At 44.1% G+C, this 20,922-nt stretch overlaps 1 protein-coding gene across 2 annotated transcripts in view; it reads right to left on the reverse strand.

Annotated features, from left to right (window-relative positions):
* UBE2G2 (ubiquitin conjugating enzyme E2 G2) overlaps positions 1-20,922 on the reverse strand; it is a 534,674-nt gene that overhangs the window by 216,797 nt on the left and 296,955 nt on the right. For both annotated transcript variants that reach the window (XM_069615846.1, XM_069615845.1), the window contains one exon: positions 5,314-5,359. In XM_069615846.1, coding sequence (XP_069471947.1) covers positions 5,314-5,359 — 46 coding nt within the window. The remainder of the gene's footprint in view (positions 1-5,313; positions 5,360-20,922) is intronic.

Raw genomic sequence — 20,922 nt, forward strand, 5'->3', positions numbered from 1 at the left:
TAAATGGACGAGGTCCCAGAACGGATTGCTTTCTCCCATTCAACATCTGTTAGAGGTGGATGGTCAGACTTTCTTTGCTGGGGCAGAAGTTAGAGTCCTTTACCAGGTGAAACGTCACATACAATTCACCAAGTACATGAAACCAATTGACCAGTAGGAGGGGTGAGCAATACATAGTTTTGAACAGAATTATTTTCTCAATGGCAGTCGGTGCAGCATTTTGGGAGCAGGAGTAGTGTGAGCCTGTAGCCTGAGGCCAGGAGTTTCTCGCAGTTGTATCCATTTTGATACTTTCTCCTCGTTTTTGATGATCCTGCAGACACCCATTATGGTAATGGCTAGCATTGGGAGCGATGCTTCATGTTAAAGACTTACGCTGAAAAGTCTTAAGTGCCCTAGCTGCACTCCTTCACCGGAGAGTCAATTACTGCTCCTGTGTGACTCTGCCATATATTAACTGTGTACTCTACTGAGATGAGCCCTGGGGCATGGTTTAGATTGACTTAATTTCGTGTTATTACATACCCTCTCCTTTTAAAAGGCAGTATGTATATTGACGAGAACTGGTAACCTTTATGGAGTTGCATCGACAGCCATGTCTCCTGAAATGAGCCAATCCTTCTCTAGAGTAGGCCTATAACACCCGAATTCCCTGCAAAATCTACCATTGAACTATTTCTTGTTGACGGTCTACTGATGTCATACAAAACATTTCTTTATTAAGACCTTTCCTTAATTTAATAGGAGATTTACAAATCCTCACTGCGACAGTTGAATTTTGGACTTCCTTTAGATGATTTGCAAGGGGTTGAATTTGTTTTTAATCACCGTGCAAGTAAAAATGTATAGGACGAAAAATTATACTTTTGTTTAGCATTTAATATTGAGAGATCCACAAGCCAGAATAGCCACTACAGAGTGCCCAAAAGATGGTAGAAATTGCTTTTTAGCCTCCCCACCCACAACCTTGGCCTGCATAAAAATTTAAAAAAACACACACAGACACACCATAAACCCCTCTTTTTATTGCTAGACTGCAGTCCTTGAGTTCATGCCCGATTGTTTATTACACTGCGTCTCTTGCCATGTTGGTTTACATTTCTTCATTTTTGTTTTCCACTTTACATTGCCATCTCTTGCCCGTCAGTTCTTCTGTCTCACTGCTGCCTCTCACTTAGTCATTACCTATCTTTGCTGCTACATCATAACTATGATGAAAGGATGTGGCAGGCTATTCAGATCGAATCAGCTTTGGAAAGATACACCCAGGGCACAAGAAGAATCCAGGTGTCTGTCGAAAAAGCACGTGACAAGAAAGGTTGATAATGTGGTTAATTCCAAAATAATCGTTTTTTGATACGCTTGAAAACGGTTTCTTTTGCGGTGGGATGAGGGGCTGAAAAGGAATATGAAACCACAAACTTAATCCCAGATCCAAACTACGGGGAATTCCACGCAGCACAGGGAAACTCTTTCAACAACATAGAAAACGCTAAATATAGGACTGATCGCATTTCAAGGTACTCTTGTTCTACCTTGAAAATATGCAACTGTGAGAAAGCAGCAGTGTTCATCATCTGACTACAATAAACACATCTGTGGTTTCAGCGTATGTCGATTTCAATAGCTGTTACTGCTGCAATCCAACACTACTAAAAAACATGTAATAAGAGTTTTGTATCCACAACCTTTTGTAACGGGTGCAGTCTGAATACCTATTACATTATGTTATTTCTCATTGATTTAGTGCTCAAATGCCAATGGAGGTGCCTTGTAGCACTGTCGGCCTGTCTAGTGACATTGCATAGGTGGAAAAGCGTATTACTGCAAAGCATTAGAATATGATTTAAATGTTGTCCTTCAGGGGCCCAGGTAAACTCCAATTACGGTGCTTCACTTTTCTCACTGTATCTTAAGACATGCCAGTGTGGTGGCAAAAAACAAGACCCTCAACAGAACTGAACAGAGTCTACCCTGCTGGGAGGATCATATGTGAGGCAGAGTAAGATGGAAGAGATGTGTTCTATGTGACAGGTGGGTGTCTGGCAGTGATGCCAAGAGGTGCATAGTCTGTTCATGCATTCCAGATATTCTGCGTGTTCACTGGAATACCGGCAGTTGAGAAATTGCCCATATTTAGAATTCTTATTATCTGATTTGGCCGGTGTGGTCTTAAACTGTTGGGACTGATTGACTAGACGATGGAAACATTAAGTGCCGGCGAAGAGGAATAGCAAAGAGGAAATTGCAGCTGAAAAATGGAAGAAAAGCATAACTTGCAGAATTATACTGAGAATGACAGACCACCAAAGTGGAATTTAGGAAAAACAGGCGATTTGGATAGGAAGTTGAGATTTCAGGTGTAAACCTAAATATAGAGGGGCTGCATCAATGTGGAGTTAAGCTCACGTGACCAATCCTCCCCATGCAAGGTGAATTTTTACATATAGACACCCTTTTCATCCCGGAACAAACTAGCACAATATAGCTGTGGTATATCGCATTAATTAGAGCTGTGTTGGAAGACCAGAAAAGGTGATCATCCTATCAAGTCTCAAATAACCATGTCAAATTCATCTTCATCAAATCAACCAACTCTCCAGTGGACACCGAAAGGCTTCCTGTATTCTCCTAGTAGGTCACTAGCCGTCCCTTTGATTAACTTCCCCCTAGGGTGCGGGCAAGTGGCAGCCTATCTAGAGCCCCTTTCCCCCATGCTAATTCTGTAGTGTCAGAATAAAAAATAAAAAAATGACTGAACCGACACAAGCTACTTGGATTCTCCTTACTCAAACACAAAAAAAATGTTCCAATGGTGTACATACTAACAAGAGAATTAGTTGCATCATATATAAACGAAACCACAGCCGATACCCTAGACCGCTAGTAACTCATATAAAAAAATTCTTAACAGTTTTAAGAACGACAAGCAGCAATAATGTACAATATTACAGAATGTGATACAACCCACTTAAATGCTAAAAGGCATTACAATATTTCCATTAAACTTTACAGGAATATTTAAAAGGAGATGACTGTATACAAAAACAAACTGTAAACAAAGATAAACATTCATACTGTCATTGCAAATGTACCTAGATGCCAATCATCAAAACTTTGGAATGAGTTAGCAATAGACAAAATACCTTCTGATTGTCATCAAAAGTCATGTTCCCTTCACAACTTGGTTGCCATTCATACAACCTGTCCAAGACGCCAATGGTCTAACCGGTTTAAAGAGACTGAAATTGCTGCTGGCATTTTCAGTTTTGTAAGGGGTGTGGCTAGACTGAAGTTCTGGGATAGGATTTGTTTGAAGGATTGTACATTCGTGTGTTGATGAATTTGTGATAAATAACTTGTCTTGAAAATCTTAAAATGACTAATGAGGAGTGCTGGATCTAGATGTTCATGTTAGTCATTATTGGTCTCATCTGTTTTCCCCAACATTGTTTAAGAAAATGGCTCAACTAAAATATCCTTCAACCGATATAGTTGTTGGCAAGGTCCCCTCTCCAACACATCTCTGACCTGGACAAATAAACCATTCATCAAATCTGGTATTTACAATCCCAATAGTTGCTAAGCCATTTCGAAGAGGGACAGTCTCTAATATATTCTAGCCCAGGATTATGGAGCATGCCACCCTCCCACTGCCTCTTATGCAGGGCAGCAAGGAACATCCCGGTGAACTAAGCACACCAACCAGAGCCTCCTTATAGGTCACAAGGGCATGAGAACTCCAGAACTTAAAGAATATATGGATGGTTTTATAGGTGCATCAAGAGCAATGTCCTTTCTGCGCATTTCCAAGAGTAAGGGTTGCCAGGAGGCTCTGAACAATATATTTGCTGTTACGGCAATGAAAGATTACTATTGCCCCACAATTCTGTCCCAGATTAGGCGACTGGCATGCCTGGGATATGTACACTAACAGGGCGGGAGAAAGTCACCATCTGCCAAACCATTTTTCGCACTAATGGTTGCCCCCCATACTCCACCAAGTCCAGAGAGCACCAAATTACTTTTCTCCGTCTGAAGAGGAAACTATATATGCTAAAGCATACGCCAAAGTAATCAAAAAAACTAAATCTTCTCGATCTTCATGTCCTGCAAAAACAAGTCTGGGTTGCAGAGCCTCCAGACATGATTGGTGTACATTTGGCCTTAATATTGATAACCACATAATTTGACAAATATTGTGAAACTTATTTAGCATCAATTGTAATATTACAAGAGTTACCGATTTTAATGCAGCCTTATCTGTGAAGAGAGGAATTCCATAATTAGTGCACTTCGAATGGGGCGAATCAGTGTTCAAAATCGAAATCTCCTCACTATGTTATTAATTAACAAGAATACCATACCATTGCAACGTGTTTGGCATTTGTATGAGGAACATAAGTAGCAGTTTCACTTGTTGTAGAAAGTGATGTGGGAGGGAGCGCATTGCAGTATGATGGGAAAAGCATTGCATAGATTCAGCACATGACAATATAAAGATTGGTTTGCGTCATGCTTCTATAAACTAGGAATTTCCAGGTGGGTGGTCTTTCGGGCCTCCCGAAGAAGAAGAGTTTATCTTTTAAGTACTTCGGGGGAGTTGTGGTGGAAAGATTTGTATGTGAGGCAAGCCATCTTGAAAACGTAATGGGCTTCTAAGGGAAGGGCATTTGTATGGCAAACTTGGCCTCTGCCAATGAACAGTTTCATGATGATTGGGGGTAAATAGCAGCACTGTGTCGACAAGGGGGGATTCTAGTGATGAAGAGTCACTATAATATTGCCAATTTAATGTGCAACCCCAGCTTTTAACAGTTCCAAATCATCTGGTCACCACTAGAGTGTTGTAGCACTGCACTGTACCCTTGTGGACGGTATTTTTGTGGGTGATATGAATGTTAGCACTATGCAAAAAAAGCTGTGCAGATGGATAAAGAGTTAAGGACAGACCAAGGGGAAAGACCCAATCTGTGGAAGACAAACAACCAATGTAAATGACACAAGATCACATGCTTACCAGCAGGGATAGCGGATCAGTTTGTGAGAGAAAACAATTTTTACAAATAGGTAGGAGCCAAACCTTTAATTATCACACAGATCAAAAGGTTTACAGTTATTTCAAACTTCAAACAGGAGCATGCAGATTAATGTCATGGAGGCATCATGGTAAAAGACCAAAGATATCGCTGGTGAAAGTACGGATATGAAATGAATGACCGGGCTCTATAAAACACCATTAATACCCAACACATCATCTGTAAATTATTGAAATAGACATGGGATTACAATATGTCACTACAGAAGACTCACATGATTAGGGCTTCCCATTCAAAAAAGTTCTCTTCATTGATTGGGCCTGCAAAAAAATAAAAATAAATAAGGAAACCATTTACATACAGTTCTCACAATCTCTGTTCCTCATTGTTGCATGTAACCATCATCTCTTCTTAAATTCTTGTTAGGCTATAGCTATTGTCTTGCCCTTCTTTCAGAACAACCCTTTTCCTTTACTATTGCATATAATTTAAAAATATCTACTCAACTCGTAGTTCTTGCTCAATGCGTCAGCAGTTCTGTCACATCCCCATGATTGGGACCAAGAGGTACACCAGGACCTATGGAAGTCTTAACAAGGTTTACTGAACCAAACACAGGTTTTCTGCACTTAACTAAACTAGGAATTTAGACCCTAAATAAAGTGTCAGTATGGACTTTACAACACAGGGTTGCAACAAAACAACTTCTGAAATTTGGAAAAACCAAAACGAACAATCTAAGTCACCAATATTAGCAAGGCACCCTTACAGTTATGTTAAAGGTTCTTATACCGCGCACTGTTGCCACCTGCATGCTCTCGTGGTGCTCTGGTGGATCTGTAATGCAAGCAGGGCAGCGGGCAGGTTAGTAGGATTGAGCAGGGAAAAAAGGCCAAGAGCTGCGATGTGCTGTTGGCAGCTTCAGTTCGGATACACTGGTCACTGAGCGTATGTGTGTTTTTCGGTTGGTGGCCACCATGTGGTGTTGGGCGAGAATATTTGTGGTTTGTTTCGTTGTTGTGAAGAACGTGTGATTTGCAGTGCTGTAGAGGGATGGTTGTTGTAAGGGATTTCAATCCGGCACTTCACCTAAGTCAATGCCTAGCATGTAATGCACAACTGAAATTCTTATTTATCTTGTCTAAAAGCTTTTATTCTGAACGATGTACCACTTATATCACACCCCTCTCTTGGAACCCCTCCGGTCACACTGAACCAGGAATCAGGCTGGTGTGCAAAGTTAAAATATTTATTTATGTATTCACAATATAATCACACTATGTTTAATGGGTATACAATAATCACCAATGGGGTGTTGTCAAACTAAGCAATCTCTTTAATCACAAGGATTAATAATGAGCAAAACCATTCAGCACAGAAATAATACTTTGTGTATGTTCAGATCAAATAGCAGTATGGTTACTATTTCCTCCTGCACACCTCTCAACCCCCAACAAGCACTTTAACGAGATAGGAGGAGAGAGAGCAGGTATTCCGGAATGCAGAATTCAAACAAACGTGTCAATCCCAATTTCCCCCCAGCAAACACAAGAGAGGAACTGAACTGATTGGCAAACTGTCAAAATGGTTTTAAAGTTATCGGAGAATGGATTGGGTAAAACACTAAATATGGTTTAAATGACTGAAATGGTTTAAATTCTAATGGGAGCTGCTTTGGATAGTTGCAGACAAACACTAACAATGATTTGACACTAATAAGCAATGTGCAAACTTAAAAGTGAGGTTGGTTGCAATCAAAAACTGTTTTACACGTGTAATGTTTTGCCAAAATGAAAATCCGCGGCAAACTTTTCTGCGGGCGGTAATTGCGATCGCGGGAGAACTATGGATTTGGAATGCGTTTTTTTTGTTCTATGGAAAGCTGTGGATGTTAGCTACAAGCAGAAGTTGAAATCTGTTTCGAGCATAAAATGTGAGAAAGTTATGGACATTTTAGTGGAGGTCGCTTTTCTGAGATAGGCACAAGACTGAGAAAACAGGGATGCGCTTTCAAAAGACAAACAGGATTTCTTTACACTGGGGGATGACTATGAAGAAGCAAATACCAAACGGAAGCACAGCCACTGGACCAGGACGCCACTGGATCCGGGCGACTGCCTGCCGAGGAGCTTGCCTTCTTCAGATTAAATATATGAGCGCAAAGATATTTAACAAGACTAGTACCGAAGGAGATAGTAGGGATAATATAGAGAGTTCAGGCAATTCAAAAATATTTCTAACAATGCAGTTCTGAATATAAGAGAGGATGGGTTTAAGATAGGGATAGACTATGGATAGTACATATGCTAGGGACACAGTCCTATTCTATGGATAGTCACTATATATGGTTTGAACAGAACCGTCAGGAATTCTGGTCCGTCAAGATTTCTGGACAGGAATTCTGCTGGGCACACCGGACTGGACAGGCTGCTGGGCACACCGGACTGGACTGGGACTGCAGTGGCTCTGGTCCCAGCACAACTGGATGGGATCTTAGGTTCTGGTAATAATTCTTTCAGCAGGAAAGAAGTTACAGCACAGCCCGGCTGTTTCTTTTGTTCCCCTTAGATTTTGTGGGATTTTTTCTGCTTCTGAAAACTCAAGGCCTAGTTGAAAATGGTTCGACTAATGGAATGGGCTTTTCTGCTTGCCAAGTTTCTGGAGTCAGGAGCAGGGAATATGGATGGATCTGTTTCAGGGTGCTTCGCCAGGATCAGGATAGTGGGCGAATCTGTGTGTCTTTCTATGTCCTCAGCTTTCTCTATTTATGCATATGGTAAAGGGGTGTGTGTGCTGGATTATCCTAAGCGTGCCCCCTAGGCAGGCTATAGGTTAGAATCTCTTCTCCCCCTTGATTGGAGAAGAAAACAGGGTGCACTATCATGATGTGGGTTTATGAGTCAGAGAATCCTCCCCTTGTCCCTTTGAACATAAAATCTTCTTTTGGTACAATACATATTTACATGTGTGCAATCTTTATAACAATAACATATATAAATCACATATTTTGGGGAGCGGATACTTTTCCAAGCCCCGTCGCTGTAGGATCTTTGATCTGCTTTTGACAGAATTCCACCCTTTTTGTCCCGAACACATGGTCCAATTTCAGAGCAAATTCCCACAAATGTGCGCATTGTATATGGGCATAAGCGTGTGAAGTTTCATGCTCCTGACAAATACATTTGCTGCAAAACCATCATTTCCCCTGTTACTTCGCAGAACATAGCACAGAGTTCTGGCGCCTCTTAAAATGTGCAGCCGAAAATTAGGTTCACAAGTCCGGGGTGTACATATTTTTCACAATTTTACACAGTACATTATCAGTCTTTTTAAAAATGTGCTTTTTGTCCTTGTGAATCAACAAATGGTCATCTGTCCCCGCCTCCTCCTCCTTCTGGCAGCTCAGAAACAATCTCCGCCCCCTTTCTTCTGGGAGAGGCCGTTTATGACTCTCCATATCCTTTCAGCCAGAGGAAGTCCATTGTCCTCTTCCCCTACAGCCCAAGATCTCCTCCCCTGATCTAATCCTCACAGAGGTGTGATTTCCTGGCCTTCATGGGGGGAGCTTAAATTCAATGTCATTTTGTTAAAAACAAAAAAAAAAATCTTGGTTTAAAACAAACTTGCAATTTTCAAACAAGCAGCTAGAACACTTATTCCAGTTTCTAAACCATGGGATTTCAATAGTTACAACCTAGGTTACTCTCAATAACAGGTCACTTAGTTTTCAGACGTTAGATTTCAATGGTACAAGTTTAAATCCTTATGATGCAATCTACTGACCGCTGTCATACAGGCGGCTGCTGGTACTGCGCCCAGATTTTGAAAGATTTCACAGGCAGGCACATTTTCTGTGAATGTTTTGATAACAAATTCCGCTTTTCGTGACATTGTATGTTCATAATGATTTCTTGAATGAAGTGACTAGTAACACCCAGCAAGAATATTGGATGTTTGATGGTGTTTTGGACCAGAATTCTGTATTTTCAGCAACCAAGGAAAAGATTTGAAAACAAGATTCTGGATTCCGTCAGCAAAAACACTGCTTTTCATGCAGTCTCCATTTTTACTTGTTGTGAAGCCCAGTGACATGTTTCAGGAGTGAGATCTCCGTTCCACAACCGACAACATGCATTGTAGATTTGACAGCCATCTTTTTGTGCTTTGTAGAGCGCAATTTTCATAGGTTTTAGCGTGCCCAGAGGTTTTGCGGCCATTTTGATAATTCTGGCACCTTCAGCACAAAGTGATGCTGCAGGGCAGAGCATAAGTGGGTTAATACATCTCACAAAGCCCCCCCCCCTCACGACTTGAAATTTGACCGACCGTCAAGGGCAGGTCATGAGATTGGGATGTCATTCTTTCTTTTTGGTCCAAGTGGAAAAATGTGTCTGCTTCTCCCATCAGTGCTGGATCGACAGGTTCTCCTCGCCGGTTCCGGATGGGAGAATGGAGCGGTACTCTGGGCCCCTTGTGGCTTTCCTTCCGGTCCCCGAGTGGCCCTCCTTGGTTCTTAGAATCCAGGGTTTCAGTACTATGATGACTGAACAGAACAAGGTTACGGACATTTCCCCATCACTATTCTCGTAGTGGGGAAGATATATACATTGGACGTACAATTGACAATCTTTCCCACCTGTAATTACTACTAATTTTAACAGGTGGAATGGTTTTTAATAGTTGGAATTTTCTAGGGATCCGGAATGTCCCCCTCTGGGTTTCCAGATGGCTCCTCTAGTTGTCGCAGAGTGTGCCTAGGATGGCAACACTTCAGCTGGTTGATGTGGACCCACTTATCTTCCCCTTCTGACAAACTGCCTGTGGGGATGCGGAGTTTGTAGGCGACTGGTGAGATTCTGTCTACAATTTCAAAAGGACCCCGCCAGCTAGCATGAAATTTGCGCTTTTTGGCCTGGTTCCTTTGGAAATTGTACAAGTAGACCCGGTCTCCTTCTTTGTATTCTTTTCTAGTTGTCTTAAGGTCATATTTGGTCTTCATACTGTCTGCAGATATTTCTAGATTCCGCCGAGCATAGGCAAAAGCATGTTGAATGTGTTTTCTCAGATTCTCAACATACTCATGAGTTGTGGAGGCATTTATCAAGGTCTGCTCTTGGGTTCTGTAGAGCAGATGCTGGGGAAGGACCATCCTTCGTTCAGTCATCAGCTCAAACGGTGACATTTTGGTTGCCGAAGAAGGGGTAGATCTGATGGCCATCAGGACAAGAGGTAGTCGAATGTCCCAACTTGGCCCAGAATCTGCCACAAACTTTTTTAATATGCTCACAATTGTCTTGTTGTATCTCTCAACTCCACCACTAGAGGCTGGCCGGTAGGCAATGTGTAGTTTACTTTTGACCCCAAGTATCTCCGACATCTTTGTCATCACTTCGCTAGTGAAGTGAGTACCTCGGTCTGACTCAATCCTTTGGGGTAGTCCAAAGAGCCAGAAGATGTGGTTGATCATCAGGGCAGCTGCTGTTTCTGCCTTGCAATTTGGGGCCGGGAGATATTCCACCCATTTAGTGAACAAGCATGTCACGGTCAGCATGTACTTGTTCCCCCCTAGAGGAGCGAATCACGGGACCGATAAAATCGACTTGTAAATCTGACCAAGGCAGTGTAATCCCCCTCTTTTGGAGGGGAGCATGGTGTGCGAGTGATGTTGGCTGAAATTGTGCACACACAAGACACCCCTTCCAGTATTGGTCAAGGTCCTGCCCCATGTGTGGCCAGTATGCAACCTCTCTCAAGATTTCTAGTGTAGTATGAAACCCCTGATGACCGGCTGTGGCCGCATCATGGGCGTGACTTAGCATCAGGCTTCGGATTGAGGTGGGGACCACCCACTGGTCATGGCCAGCTAGGGATCTCCTCACCAACAAACTGTCTTGGATTCGGAACATTTTTGGACATTTCATCAACACTCTGAGGTCCTCTTTCCATAGGTAATCGGTATCCGTCAGGGGTAAGTTCTCAGGGTGCTCAATGTGTTGATAAAACTTACCAATTATTGGATCCCCTTTTTGAGCCGTAATCAACTCAGCATCTGGGGTCTCCTTACTCCATTGTGCAGTTGAGAGTTAATTGTGAGCATTTGTCTGGGACCTAGTGATAGCAGTGACCTGGATTTCCCCCAACAGGGACTCTATCTCAAGTAGATCCCCCTTGGATGGCTCCGCTTTTGGCCAGCTGATCAGCTAGGTTATTTACAGTTTTGTCTGGTCCCTCTACTTTAGAATGACCCTTGATCTTTTTCCCGTAGATGGTCATCCCATTCGAGGTGAGCAGATCATCAATATTCAGTATTAATTTTCCATGTTTCAATGGTTTATTATTAGCACATAGCATGCCTCTGGTTTTCCAGTTAACCAGGTGCTCCACGAATCCGTTCCGTACATAATCCGAATCTGTGATTATGACCAGTTTGTGGAGTTGGTGTTGGACAGCAGTGAGGATGGCTTGATGCACAGCCATCAACTGTGCCACATGACTACTTCGGGCACTGGTTTTGTACCCAGCGGAGGGTTCTGGGGCATCATTCACCCATGCATTCCCTATACCGGCCACAAGTTCTTTTTTCCCCCGTTGTTGTCAACATGGTAGGAGCACCCATTCACATAGACAGTGGGCATTCCCTCACACTGGTCTTCTTCATAGACTGTGTGGGGAATTAAGGTATGCCTCCATGTTGTCCTTGATTTTAAGACTTTCGTCCTTGAAACAGTTTTCTCTGGCACAATCATGCAAGTCAGCCAGAACTTGCGCGAGGGGACTCTTCTTGTTTTGGCCATATCTGACCTCCACAGGAAAGCCTTGCATTGACAGAATCCAGGAGGTAATTGGGGAATTACTCACATTTTCGGCCCGGACTCTGTCACTCTGAAGATATTGCAAAGGTTGGTGTGGAGTCTCCACTATGATGTGTTCCCCCTCGATAAACGGGCGGTAATTCTTCAATGCCCACACCGTTGCCAGGAGTGCCTTCGCACAATCGTTGAATTTTTCCTCCACAGAGGATAAAGTTTTACTCGCATAGGAGATTACTTTATTGACCTTGTCATGCTTTTGATACAATACTGCAGTCAAGCATGTATTTGAGAACCCTGTCTCCAAGACGAACTCCTTGTTTTTGACAGGGTAAGCTAGGCAAGGCGCTTGCGAGAGGCATCTTTTGAGTTGTCTTACTGCCTCGGCTTGTTCTGGACCCCACTCCCACTTGACCCCCCCCCTTCAAAAGATGGATCAGTGGTCTTGTGATCTCTGCGTAGTCCTCAATAAACTTTCTACTGTAATTAGTTAGTCCAAGGAGGATCCTTAGTTCCCGCAGGGTTGTGGGGTCTTAATTTCTGGAGTGCTTCCACTTTCTTTTCCTGGGGGCAGAGACCCTGAGGAGTAATCTCATGCCCCAAGGAATTCACCCGGGTTCTGCACCACTGTGCCTTTTGAAAGGAGAGCTTTGCTCCGGAAGCCCTCAACTGTGTCAGAACATAACGGATCTCCGCTACGTGTTCGCCCACAGTTGAGCTTTTGACTAGAACATCATCTACATAGGCCAGGTTACCCCTTTAACCCAGGTCGGGCATGGCCTTGTGTAGAAAAATGTTGAATTCATTGCCGGAGTTCATGTATCTGAAGGGAGTCCAGGTCCATGTGTACTGCTGCCCCCGAAGGTAAAGGCCAGCTTGTAGTGGTCCTCCCTACTGACAGGTACAGTCCAGTACCCATTGCTCAAGCCAATTGCAGTAAATACCTTTGAACCCTGGATCTGGGCCAGCCCTTGGTCAATGTAGGGAAGAGGTCATTGGGAAGTATGGACCCATTTGTTGGGCTCCCTCAAGTCAGCACAGAGTCTCCACCGGCCGTTTGGTTTCAAAATCCCTAGCACCGGATTATTGAAGGTGCTGTGGACTGGACAAATTATCTCACGGGACTCAAGGTTCTTAATTACTTCAGTAAGGGACTCCATTGATACGAGAGGCAAGCAATATTGCTTCACAAACACTGGAGTCATGCCAGGGTCCGTGGGAATTATTGTTGTGTGGATGTCGGTGCGACCACACTCATATGAGTCCACCGCAAAGAGATCTTGAAAATCTAAGGAAACTTGTTTCAATTTTTGCTTTTGCTCCAGAGTCTCACAGGCATCAGCTAGGTTGACTCTCTTCAACCATCTGCCTGAAGCCTGGAAAGACTTCCGGTTTTGCTATCTCAGCGGCCTCCTCCAGCTGGGTGGAGGAGTCCCTGGTCAGAGTGCTGATTTGGATCGATGGCTTCAAGTAGGGAAGGCAGTCCTCGTGGACTTGGAAGATCACCTCATCCCTCCTGAAGTCACAGGTCACATCTTCCTTACCATAAGGGCAGGAAGTGTACACCAGGAAATTCCCCCCCCCATGCTGGGTGAAGATCCTGTCTGGTGTTGCGTCATCGTCGCCATCACTGTCAAAACAGTCCTTGGTCCTAACAGTTCATTACCTAAATCTATGGAAAAATGTCTGTCATGAACCGCCATTCCAATAATGGTGCCTGCGCCCAGAGTGATACTCTTTAGGTCACTGTTATCCACCTCTATTGGAATGGTGTCTTGTTCTATGTTGACTAGTGGTGTTGGGTTTACCCCCAATTCTTGCTTTTGGAAATGAACATTAAGATGAATATAGGCGTCAGGGTTCTTCAATTTCTGTCCTCTTTTAATTTTTACTTCCAGAGAGAATTGTCGGGTCCGTTCTGGGATGGCGACTTCCTCTCCAATCTGAATTTCAACTGCATATGGCAGCAGTTGAGCTGACTGAAATGCTTTCTCTGGGTCATCAAAATCCATGGGATTACCCACTAATCGGGACCATGCTTTGAAGTTTATTAGGTCCAAACTAATGGCAAAGCGATTGAGAAGGTCACTGCCTAGGTATGCGGTAGGGACATCTCGCACGACCCAACAATTATGGACTATGCTGCTCTTGTTGCCTATGGACATTTTTAGCATGCACCTGCTCGGCAGGAGATGTTTGGAATTGGGGGTTTCCAGGTCAATTTCCCAACTGTCTAACAGTTTAAATGTGGGAATGGCTGGATCTTTTGGGAGTTTGCGGAACATGGCCTCGCTGATGAAGCTCTTACCGTTGTTCACACACATTCGGGCGAGAACAGAGTCCTTCCCTTCATTTAACTGAAAAGGGATGAACAACTGCTCTCCAATTTTCTGAATATCAGCCAAGCTTTGAGCTGATTTTTCATCTTTCTGGACTATAGCAGTGGGATTTTCTGATTGTGAATTTGTGAGTAATTTCTGAGTGTTTCCTTCCAGTGTGGAATGCCACCTTAGACTGGAAGGAAGGTTGATTTTCAGAAATAGAGAGGACTCCCCATCACCAGTTTTTTGTACTACTGCAATTACTGTCACGTCTGGGATTTGATTATTTTGGAAGTGAAATTCTATTTGGTCCGGTTTTTGTTCAACCACATGGCATGTGCCGTTTAAACTGACATGGTTGACACTTTCAATTTTATTGGTCGGTTAGGCTGGGTCCGGAGGACCTTGTTTACACAATCAATGAGGGGAGACAACCTTCGCAGGATGTCATTCCCTAGTAAACAAGGGGTGCCCTCTGGAGTCACAACTATGACCAGGTTCTTCACCTTGTGTCGCCCAATTTTAATGTCCAAATCTGCAGTCCCTTTGACTGGAATTTCCTTCCTGTCGAAGTTCTGAAGTTGTCCAGGAGGAGGGGTGAGAGGAATTTGTTATTTCTCACCACTTCCTGAATTCAGTTGATCAAAGGCCCTTTTTGACAGAAGGGTAGCTTGGAATTCAGTGTCCACCAGTGCCAAAATTGTACATTGCCCCTGTATTTGGACCGGGGCATATAATCTTCCCTTCTTCTCCTCAAGGAGGGCAAAGATAATGTACATTTTTGGACAACTGGTGGGTTAGTTTCTTTGTTTTGGATACTGACAGAAAGGTGATTTGGGCAGGATTCCGTTTGGTGTCTTGGGAATCTGAAAGAAAAAAGGTGACAGCTTGATATGGGGAGGTTTTGGGTTCCCCTGGTTCTGATTCTGGCTGCCCCCCCCCCCCCGCTTTACGGAGGCAGTCACTAGGATGGGTTTGAACCAGGGGATTTTCGTGCTGGTAATTCTGGGGTTTGATGATGGGTGGTGCTAACTCGGTCCCCATATCTACCTAGTCTGGATTTGGATCCTTTGGACCCATTTTTCTTTGGGAGGAGTTCCCCCATCCCTGAAGGAGAAGATTCTTTTCCCATGATCCTCTGAGGACCCCTCTCCTTCAAACTGGAAGATTTGTACCTCCTCCTCAAAATGGGTCTTTTTGGGCTCTTTATTTCTACTACCCCCTCTCTGCTCCTTGGGTTGCAGACTTTCGGGGGCAGGAGATTTTGGTTCTGGTTCCTGGGTTTCCAGGGGCTTTTTACAAGTGGGGAAGGAAGCTTCCGCCACGGCTTTACACCCCCTTCCCCTTGTGCCTCCTCCCTGGGAACCGGTGGGTTGTCTGGGTTCTTCCCCAGTCATTGCTCTGGAGCACCAGATCCTGGATTTGAGGCATTCTGAGCCGCCATGCTCATCTGGGGGTTCTGTTGAGCCCTCAGCATGCGACCCAGATCCTGTGCCATGTTCTGGACTTGGCGCTCTAGTTGCGACACCCGCTCTGGCTGGTATGGGGTCCTCATTTCTCCCCTGGGCTGATCCCAGGAAGGGTAGCTATCCCTTCTCCAAGTTTGGGCACTCCTCCACCCTTGGCCTCCCCTCTCCCGGATTGGGCTGTCTGGGCTCAGGAAAGTGGGGAAAGAAGGATGGGTTGTTTTGGGGGTTGAAATTTGGCGGGTACCTAGGAACAAAATTGTGTCCGGTATTTGGGGGATTACTGCCCTCCTGGGGAAAGTGAGGAGGGAAGTTCCCCGAGTTTCCTGCTGTCTGGTTGGATCCCCCCCTTTCGGCTGGAGGAGTCCACACATAACCCAGGATGGGTCTATTACCCTCGTAGCGTGTGCTGATGTAGTCAGGGGAGTTAGGGGTCCCATTTGTGGGATTACCTCCCTGGCTCCCTGTTTGTGATTGTCCCGAGGGCCCATCTGGGTTTGGGGTTGTTTGGGTTCTGTGCGGGCAGGTTTTTAGGCCCCACCCCCATCTCCAGATCTAAAATGGGGCAACCTTCACCTCTGCCACTTCAGCAGCAGCAGGGGTGTTGGTTTTTTGGGGCTTTTGGGACTATTTTATTTTTCCAACGGCTTCTGCACCTCATAGATGCGTGTTGCTTGTTCAACAACACAGTCTAGTGATCTTTTCTCGTGAAAATCCCTCACTAGCTGGGTCATGATATACTTAGGGAGAGCATGAAAGAAAGTGTTTGCAAATTCTTTGCTGTCAGTGCGCACCCTTCTACTGGTCTGCGCAAAGGCGCTTTTCAACTCTTGAACAAATTCTTGTGGAGACTGTTCTTCCCCCACATTTTAAGTTATAGACTGCCTTGCGAGCCTCTTGAGGATTCCTGTGAACGGAAAAATGTTTCAGGATGGCCGCCCAATAGGTGGACCATCTGGAATGATTCTGATCCTCCAGCCCCGCAAAGAAGCTGGAGTACTCAGGAGAAAATGTCCACTTCACATGCTGAATACAGCTTTGGCTGTCCTTCAGATAAAGTGTCCATCATCTGTTCAAAAAGCTCAAGGTGCTCCCAAACCGAATATTTTGCATTCTTGTGATAGGGCGTGATGACGCTCCTAATGGCTTTTATTTGTTTCAGGGGATCCTTGAGCAAGGCCCTTTTGACTTCATTGGCTTCCTTAATCTTGGTCACCCTGGTCCACTCATCCTCTGACTCAGAGGCACTGCTACCAGAGGTGGCAGTCTGGTCTTCTAGGCTCTCCCAGATTCTGCAAGCTTGGGAATGGCTGGCAGAATGTGGGGGCCTAGTTTCTTGGGTCCTGTGGCGCTCAGAAGAGTCTTCTGACTCTTCCTTGCTCCCAGGATTGGCTGAGTACCCCACCACTGTCCTAGCTGGGAAGAAGTTTTTAATATACTCTTAGTGGGCCTCCCCTCCTGGAATTCCCCACTAAATTTTACCGTATGATCTCTGGATAAGTATATTTCTGAGGATTCATTTCTCTGTTTCTCCCCTCATTGGAGTCACCCTAATCAGAGAAAATGGCCCTAGCACTTGGGAATCCATACACAGATGCCCACCCATCAATTTCTGGGAGATGCTGACCTATGAGCCCCATATTTCCCCTTAGGTTGAAGTCTGGCATCCCCGTGGCCCTTGGCTCATGTGAGCCAGTGGACACGCGGGTGGCAGAGTCCATGGAGTTGAAGAGATTGAAGTCTCTGGTGCCAGGGTTCCTGAGGTTATGCTCAGGGGTTTCCCTCTCCCAGCGGACCTCATGTCTCTCAGCCCCTACTCCTTGTTGCCATGCAAGAACCTGACCCTTTTGTTCTTCCATCAAGGCTTTACTAGTCTCTATTAGTTGTTCCTGCATAGCTACCTGTCTGTGGAGCCTGTCATGTTTCTCACAGAGAGCCTCATTGTCTCTCTGTGCTTCCTGGGTAATTTTGGAGTATTGGGACAATTTTTGCTGCAGGAGGGTTACCTCCTGAGTCCTGTCCTTACTGGCCTGGTCATTCTTTGCTAGAGCATCTTCCACCCTCCTGGTGTGCTCTAACAGTTTTTCTTAGTCTTTTTGGAGCTCACCCAGTCCCTGAAGGGCCAGGTGATTTTCTTCCATCTTGGTTTTTAAATAACAGACCTACTGGCCTAAGTGTCCCTTTCCTGAATTAGATTACCCCTCTGTGCAGCCAGGTCGTCCCTTTGTTTTTTGAGTGCACCAGCTTTCTGGCGCTCTTCATCAAATTCAGTTTGGGAGTCAAGGTCTTTGAGAATTTATTATTTTCTTCTTTTACTTGGTCTAGGCGGTTTTGCAGGGTGACTACCTGCTCTGCACAGGCTCTATTAAAATGTAATGGCTGTTCCAGCTTTTGTTGGCTCTGTAGCAGTCTCCAAACTTTCTTGGCACTCTTTTTGCAGCGCCATTACTTGGGTATCCTTCTCTATCTTCTCTTGCTGCAGGATATCCAGATCTCCTTTTACTTTTATCAGGTACTGTCTGATTTCATTCTCTGATTTTTGGCTATTTTGTAGCCTTTGCTCTGCTGAGTCCTTTTTTTTTTCTAATGATTGTACTTGGCTATTTGCCAGATCTAGGTTTTCGGCATATCTTTCCTGTATTGCTCCAATGGGGAGGTACAGATATGCTGCTATTTTGGCAATTTTACTTTGTTCTTTTTTCACCTTAGGGGCCATGTACAATTCATTACGTGCCATGTGTAATGGACCCTGATCCTGCCATATATCTAATCCTGTGGCAGTGGTTTGGTTCTTTGATTTCCTGCAGCCAGACCTTCTGATCCTGCTCTGTCCATTCACCTTGTGCAGTAGGTGTTCTTTTGCCATATTCATTTCTACTGGGGTTGCCATTCCGGAAACATTAATTTCCTTTCCGACTTATAGGAGTTATTTTATTTTTGCAAAACAGGCCAACTCCTTAGAGTGTTTCTATTGAAGGGTGTTTTCACAGTGTAGCACAGTGTGGTAGCCCAACAGGGTTTATGTACCCCGTCAGATAGCACGCTATATTAGACTGTCACAAGTGGTATGTCTAATTCAGGATCTCGTGACAAGCCCCCAATCTGGAACTGATTTCAATCCGGCACTTCACTTAAATCAATGGCTAGCGTGTAATGCACAACTGAAATCCTTATTTATCTTGTCTAAAAGTTCTTTTATTCTGAACTATGTACCAGTTATATCACACCCCTCTCTTGGAACCCTCCAGTCACACTGAACCAGGTATCAGACTGGTTTGCAAAGTTAAAATATTTATATATTCACAATATAATCACACTATGTTTAATGGGCATACAATAATCACCAATGGGGTGATGTCACACTAAGCAATCTCTTTAATCACAAGGAGTAATAATGAGCAAAACCATTCAGCACAGAAATAATACTTTTTCTATGTTCTGATCAAATAGCAGTAGGGTTACTATTTCCCCCTGCACACCCCTCAACCCCCAACAAGCAATGTAACAAGATAGGAGGAGAGAGAGCAGGTATTCCGGAATGCAGAATTCAAACAAAAGTGTCAATCCCAATTTCCCCCTGCAAGAGAGGAACAGAACCGATTGGCAAAATGTCAAAATGGTTAAAGTTATCTGAGAATGGATTGGGTAAAACACTAAATATGATTTAAATGACTGAAATTGTTTAAACTCTAATGGGAGGTGCTTTGGATAGTTGCAGACAAAACACTAGCAATGATGCGACACTAATAAGCAGTGTGCAAACTTTAAATTGAGGTCGGGTGCAATCAAAAACTGTTTTACACGTGTAATGTCTTGCCAAAATGAAAATTCGTGGCAAACTTTTCCGCGCGCGGTAATCGCGATCGCGGGAGAACTATATGGATTTGGTTAGCTACAAGCAGAAGTTGAAATTTTGTTTCTAGCATCAAAAGTTATGGATGTTTTAGTGGAGGTCGTTTATCTGAGATAGGCACAAGACTGAAAAAACAGGGAGGCGCTTTCAAAAGAAAAAGGATTTCTTTACACTAGGGGATAACTATGAAGAAGCAAATACCACACGGAAGCACATCCACTGGACCCGGGCGCCACTGGATCCAGCCGACAGACTGCCGAGGAGCTTGCCTTCTTCAGATGAAAGATATGAGTGCAAAGATATTTAACAATACTAGTACCGAAGGAGATAGTAGGGATAATATAGAGAGTTCAGGCAATTCAAAAATATTTCTAACAATGCAGTTCTGAATATAAGAGGATGGGTTGAAGATAGGGATAGACTATGGATAGTACATATGCTAGTGACACAGTCCTATTCTATGGATACTCACTATATATGTTTTGAACAGAACCGTCAGGAATTCTGGTCCATCAAGATTTCTGGACAGGAATTCTGCTGGGCACACCGGACTGGACAGGCTGTTGGACACATCGGACTGGACTGGGTCTGCAATGGCTCTGGTCACAGCTATCTGGTCACAGCACATCTGGATTGGATCTTAGGTTCTGGTAATAATTATTTTAGCTGGAAAGCAGTTACAGCACAGCCCGACTGTTTCTTTTGTTCCCCTTAGATTTTGTGGGATTCTTTCTGTTTCTGGAAACTCGAGGCCTAGTTGAAAATGGTTCAGCTAATGGAATGGGCCTTTCTGCTTGCCACGTTTCTGGAGTCAGGAGCAGGGAATATGGATGGATCTGCTTCAGGGTGCTTTGCCAGGATCAGGATAGTGGGTGAATCTGTGTGTCTTTCTATGTCCTCAGCTTTCTCTATTTATGCAAATGGTAAAGGGGTGTGTGTGCTGGATTATCCTAAGCGCGCCCCCTAGGCAGGCTATATGTTAGAATCTCTTCTCCCCCTTGATTGGAGAAGAAAACAGGGTGCACCATGATTATGTGGGTTTATGAGTCAGAGAATCCTCCCCTTCTCCCTTTGAACATAAAATCTACTTTTGGTACAATACATATTTACATGTGTGCAATCTTTATAACAATAACATATGTAAATCACATATTTTGTGGAGCAGATACTCTTCCAAGCCCCGTCGCTGTAGGATCTTGGATCTGCTTTTGACAGAATTTTGCCCTTTTTGTCCAGAACACATGGTCCAATTTCGGAGCAAATTCCCACAAATGTGTGCATTGTATATGGGCATAAGCATGTCAAGTTTCATGCTCTTGACAAATACATTTGCTGCAGAACCATAATTTCCCCTGGTTACTTCCCAGAACATAGTACAGAGTTCTGGCGCCTCTTAAATGTGCAGCCGAAAATTAGGTTCACAAGTCCAGGGTG

Source organism: Ambystoma mexicanum, chromosome 9 (genome assembly GCF_040938575.1).
Source record: "Ambystoma mexicanum isolate Mex_15411 chromosome 9, UKY_AmexF1_1, whole genome shotgun sequence".
Classification (NCBI taxonomy): domain Eukaryota; kingdom Metazoa; phylum Chordata; class Amphibia; order Caudata; family Ambystomatidae; genus Ambystoma; species Ambystoma mexicanum.